Source organism: Elephantulus edwardii, unplaced genomic scaffold (assembly GCF_000299155.1).
Source record: "Elephantulus edwardii isolate Elephantulus edwardi_28Jun2011 unplaced genomic scaffold, EleEdw1.0 scaffold00113, whole genome shotgun sequence".
In the NCBI taxonomy this organism is placed as follows: Eukaryota; Metazoa; Chordata; class Mammalia; order Macroscelidea; family Macroscelididae; genus Elephantulus; species Elephantulus edwardii.
Window position 1 is genome coordinate 2400795 of NW_006399863.1, and position 4954 is coordinate 2405748.

General features: G+C 41.2%; 1 protein-coding gene across 1 annotated transcript in view; it reads right to left on the reverse strand.

Annotated features, from left to right (window-relative positions):
* KCTD6 (potassium channel tetramerization domain containing 6) overlaps positions 1-1236 on the reverse strand; it is a 9912-nt gene extending 8676 nt beyond the window's left edge. The window contains exon 1 of the mRNA XM_006892194.1: positions 1085-1236. Coding sequence (XP_006892256.1) covers positions 1085-1192 — 108 coding nt within the window. The 5' untranslated portion in view covers positions 1193-1236. The remainder of the gene's footprint in view (positions 1-1084) is intronic.
* Between the last annotated feature and the right edge of the window lie 3718 nt (positions 1237-4954).

The following is a 4954-nucleotide window of genomic DNA, read 5'->3' on the forward strand; positions in this document are numbered from 1 at the left end:
AGCACTGAAGAGCAATGGTGTCTCCCTGGAGACTAAGGTGAGTTTGATACAGGCCATGGTCTTTGCAATCACTTGTTATGCATCAGATAGGTGGACAATGACTAAGGAGGACAGAAGGAGAATTGATGCCTTTGAGCTGCGGTGCTGGAGAACAGTATTGAGGGTACCATGGACTGCTAAGAAAACAAACAGATTCACCCTGGAGAGGGTTAAACTGGGCTGCTCCTTGGGGGCAAGGATTCTGAGGCTCTGTCTGACATACTCTGGTCATGTTGTAAGGAGAGACCGGTCCTTGGAGAAGGACATCATGCTTGGGTGGAGGGCAAGCACAAGAGGGGAAGGCCCTCTGGGAGGTGGATTGATTCACTGACTGGGGTAACTGGGATGGGAGTGTCAGAGACAATGAGATTGGCACAGGACCGAACAGAGTTTAGGGCTGTTATACATAGGGTCACTATGAGTCGCAAGCGACTTGACGGCACATAACAACAACTATGTAACATAGGAAAGTCTGGAGAACATTATGCTGAGTGAACTAACTCAGTCTTATAAAGACAAATATTGCATAAGGCCATTATTGTGAAAATAGAAAGATGTGTACAAAAGTCCAAAGGGAGAAGGGGAGGGGAGAGAAGTGGGAAAACCTTGGGGTCTCAGAGTTTGGTGGGCTAAGGGAGAGAGTGAAGGAATTAAGAAAGATCCTGTGAGGACCTGAAAAGGTGGGGTAATGGTGAGTATGCATCAATAGCAATTAATTGTATAAAACACAATGTATGAGAATGAGCATATGAAATACAATGTGAATAGGAGAATGTGTGAAACACAATGTATATAAACAAAATACAATGTATATGAACTTTGTATGCAAACCAATATAAAATAAAAAGAATTTTTGTAAAAGCTACCTGGGACTTCATACTAAGTTTACATAAAAACATCCCTCCCAAAATATACACCAAAAGTAATTAAATGAGTGAGTTATTATTCAAATTCATTAATTTTCCTTTGAATTGATTACACCTAAGGAGAAAAAGATACACAGAAATATTTGCCAGCCTTCAAGATGCATCTGAGAGCAACTCACCATATAGCCCCAGTCTCCATTATCCATCTGCTCCAGCGCTGCGTCTCCGGGAGCCCAGGTTCCGGTGAAGTGAACTTCAGGAGGGGAAAACAGACCGGAGCAGCACATGGAATTATGACAAGAAGAACACAGAGGTTTTCTACCAGACAGAGCAAGCCGGAAACAAGAAAACCACTTATCTTCACTCAACAAAACCTACTCCCCGGTGCAGGTGTAAAATAAAGTTGCCCCTCAGACTCTCCCTGGCTGTTCGCACGCCCATCCTGAACATCTAACATTATTTACAAGCAGAAAGAAGCATCCTCTATGTAGAGGAGGAAAAAGAACCTAGGAAATAAACCAGTTGTTCAAGTCCTACCTATTTTTTTTCAAAATACAATTTTTAGGATTCCTGCAGGAGAATATTATGATTAACTCTGTAATCCTCTCCTGGTTAAAAAAAAAAAAAAATATTTGATGGCCTTTATAAAAAAGATTATTTAAGAGAAAAGGAGAAAGTTTTCAGGCATACAGACTAAGGGGAAGTATTTCAGCCATACAAACTAAACATCTCTATGAAAGAAACAAAAACCATAACCCTCCCAAAATATTATCATCTTCCAGAAGGAGTACTTCAAAATAGACATTTTGTTATCATATAAAATATCATTCTCCTAATTATGATGTATTTCACTGTTCACAATAAGCAAAACGCACAGAAAACACTTCAAATGCCAAGTCACTGGAGTACAATTTAGGGTGAAAAAGCCAATCTGGTTGACAAGGCACTTGGGGAGCTGGCCTCCAGACACTGATAAGCACCCAGTACTAGTGATGCCAGTTTGAATTTATTTTTATCGACAAATCAAAAAGCACTTAAACAAACAGTTTCCCAGCTACTGGGCTGAGTTAGTCAGTTCCCTCTCACATACTTCATCTCCCAAATCGACGTGCAAAGCAAACTGCTGAGCAAATTTCAAAAGCTCTGGCAAGAGATGGTAAGAAACACGGGCTTCTCGGTATTCGTCCAGGAAAAGCATTTGCTTTTCTAACGTGGTCTTTGAACAGTTCTACTTTCCCACTTTTAGAGGAATCTGGCACACAATTCCCAGAACAGGCTCTGGCTCTCTAAGATCACAAAGGCTCTTTCTCAAAAGGTCACTCAGGCATGTAGAGAACATTTGCATAGCACAGCAGGGGCTGAAATCAGAGCCCGAAGCATCCATTTCTCCACCTTGCAAATTCTTCAAAGCAAACAAGCTAAAATGTGGACCAGACCAAGTGGAGTGAGTTGGCCTCCTCCACACTTTGCAAGTGAATGAATATACACAGGCCTTCTACATGCCACACACAGGTTAAGAAATAGGGCAGTGTCAATGTCAGAGCAGTCACACAACCTTCCACTCTCTGACCTGCTTCACAAACAGATATTTGAAGTAAGCAGAAACAAGAAATGGACTTAGCCAATATATCCTGCAAGTCATTTATCAATATAACACTTTTCCTTCACTGGGTGATTTAAAAGGTCAGCTATTCAACATTTCTAGTAGAATGTTTATCTGTTAGCATCCGCCCAGCACCTAAAGTATTCCTGCCAGGCAGATGGAATAATAATTCATTCAACCAACAGTTACTGTGGGTCAAATAAGAGTTGGGGAAGGGGGGTGGGGGTGTGAGAGAGAGAGAGAGAAATGTGGCTGCACAGAAGTAGTAAAGGGGAAGTTCTTGCCCTCATGAAGCTTCCAATCTACGGAGAAGGACAACATGTAACAACTTAAGGTCAGAACAGAATCTAAAAGACAGAAAGAGGAGCCCTGGAGACGCAGTGGCTAAATGCCTGACAGTCTGAAGCCACCAGGGGCCTCTCGGGAGGAGGAGGTGGTGGCTGGCATCCTTAATGATTTAGAATCCTAGAAACCCCATGAGGCAGTTCTACTCAGTCTTCTGGAGCCACTGAAAGTTCCCTGGTGGGATAAGTGTTAAGGGCTGGGCTGCTAACCGAAAGGTCAGCAGTTCAAAGCTATCCACTGCTTGTGTGAGAAAGAAGGGCGTCCTCCTTCATTGGGATTCACAGCTTCAGAAGCCTGTTAAAGGGTGAGTTGGAAACAACTGACAGCAGAGAATGTCTTTTTTAATAGATTTTTACAAGTTGGAATCAAATTCCATAACGGTAATGAGTTTGGGGTTTATACAATAGATGGACCATCATCTGGTCCTGTGGAAGAAAAAGGGAAGAGATTCCAAATGAGAAACTGGAGAAAGATTGATTCAGTTGCATCCCAAAGGAAAAGTCGAACCACCTGAGAAGAGATTCTAAGTGGAGAAACAAAGGGCAGGGTCATGAAAGCTTTCCCCTCACATTTCTGACATCGTGGGCAGAGCACAGACGTGGATCACTAAAAAAGAGAAAACAATTACGTGACTTGCTCAAGGACCCACAACTGAAAAGAATTTAGGGTTTCTGACTCTCGGGCCAGATCTTTCTGAAAAACACCTTCTGGGAAAGAAATGGAAAAGACCAGATCTAAGAGATAGGGCAAGATGCAGAAAGTGACAACTCTAGATTCTCTACTATTGACCTCATCCACCTCAGGAGGGACTGACTGTTTTTGGGACACGTTGCAAGGAGGGACCAGTCCTTGGAGAGGGACGTCATGCTTGGGAGGGTGGAGGGTGCAAGAGAGGAAGACCCCCTATGAGGTGGATTCAATGACTGGGATAACGGGGGTGGAGGTGTCAGAGACAGTGAGATTGGCACAGGATAGAGCAGGGTTCAAGTGACTCGATGGCACATAACAACAACAACATTAGTAAATCAATCTAAGTGACTAGTTCTGTATGTTTATGCAAATTTTCTTAAGACCAAGAAATGGCAAGAACATCCATGTTTATACGACTGATGGCTACAGTCCTCTGTCCAAAGTGACATAAAGAATGTCAACCTGTGAATATCTGATTGAAAATGAAATTCAAAGGACTAAAAACAAGGAAAACAAAAACAAATGTCATCAGTGTCACAGCTTCAGGAAGGCCTGTCCACTATTAATCTTTAAAAAAAAAACAAACACACTGCTAAATCCAAACAAGATAAATTCTTGAATGATCATGAAAAGAAAAGGAGATGATGCTCCTAAACCTATCTACTCCACACGAAAGACAAGGCTCCGGAACAAAGTTGTAATGAGACCTCAGCTCAGTAATTCAGGAATCAATGATTGTCTCTAGGACTATGTTTCTTTAAAAAAAAAAAAATCCAGAAGACTTCATGTGTTTGAATACAAGACACACCAAAATAAAATGAACCAAAGCTACTCTTGGACACTTTCAATAATAACTAATCTGTATACACAAAATCCCACATGGTTCACTACAGACTCTTAAAAAAAAGTAGGGTCAATTGGTGTAAATTTCATTTAAACTTTTTTTAAAAAAAAAAGCAGAAAGGTTCCTGGTTACCCAGTAGCTGGGAATCTGCCTCTAAATTGATGGCTATTGGAAACAGTTCCAAGACAAACTCTGATGAGTCAAAATACAACGTAATCCAAAAGACTTTCCAGAATAGCTTCAATCTTTTATACTAAATCATCTTCCAATTGTTAACAATTAGAAAATGATTCATTTGCTTCTCATTTTCTCTCCCTTCTGACATTGTCTCCAGTGGAGGACTTAATGAGAAGTTAAATGAACACAAGATCAACAGAAGGAAGATCTTGAAGTGGGCACCAAATGGGCTTGTTTTATCTGCCCATATATACACATACCCCTAACAACAACAACAACAAAAAAAACACAAAAACAACCAATCCGATTGGCTTCAAGTGAATTCTGACTGACAACAACCCCTCATCAGCTTCCCAAGGCTGCAAATCTTAACACGAAGAGATGTATCTT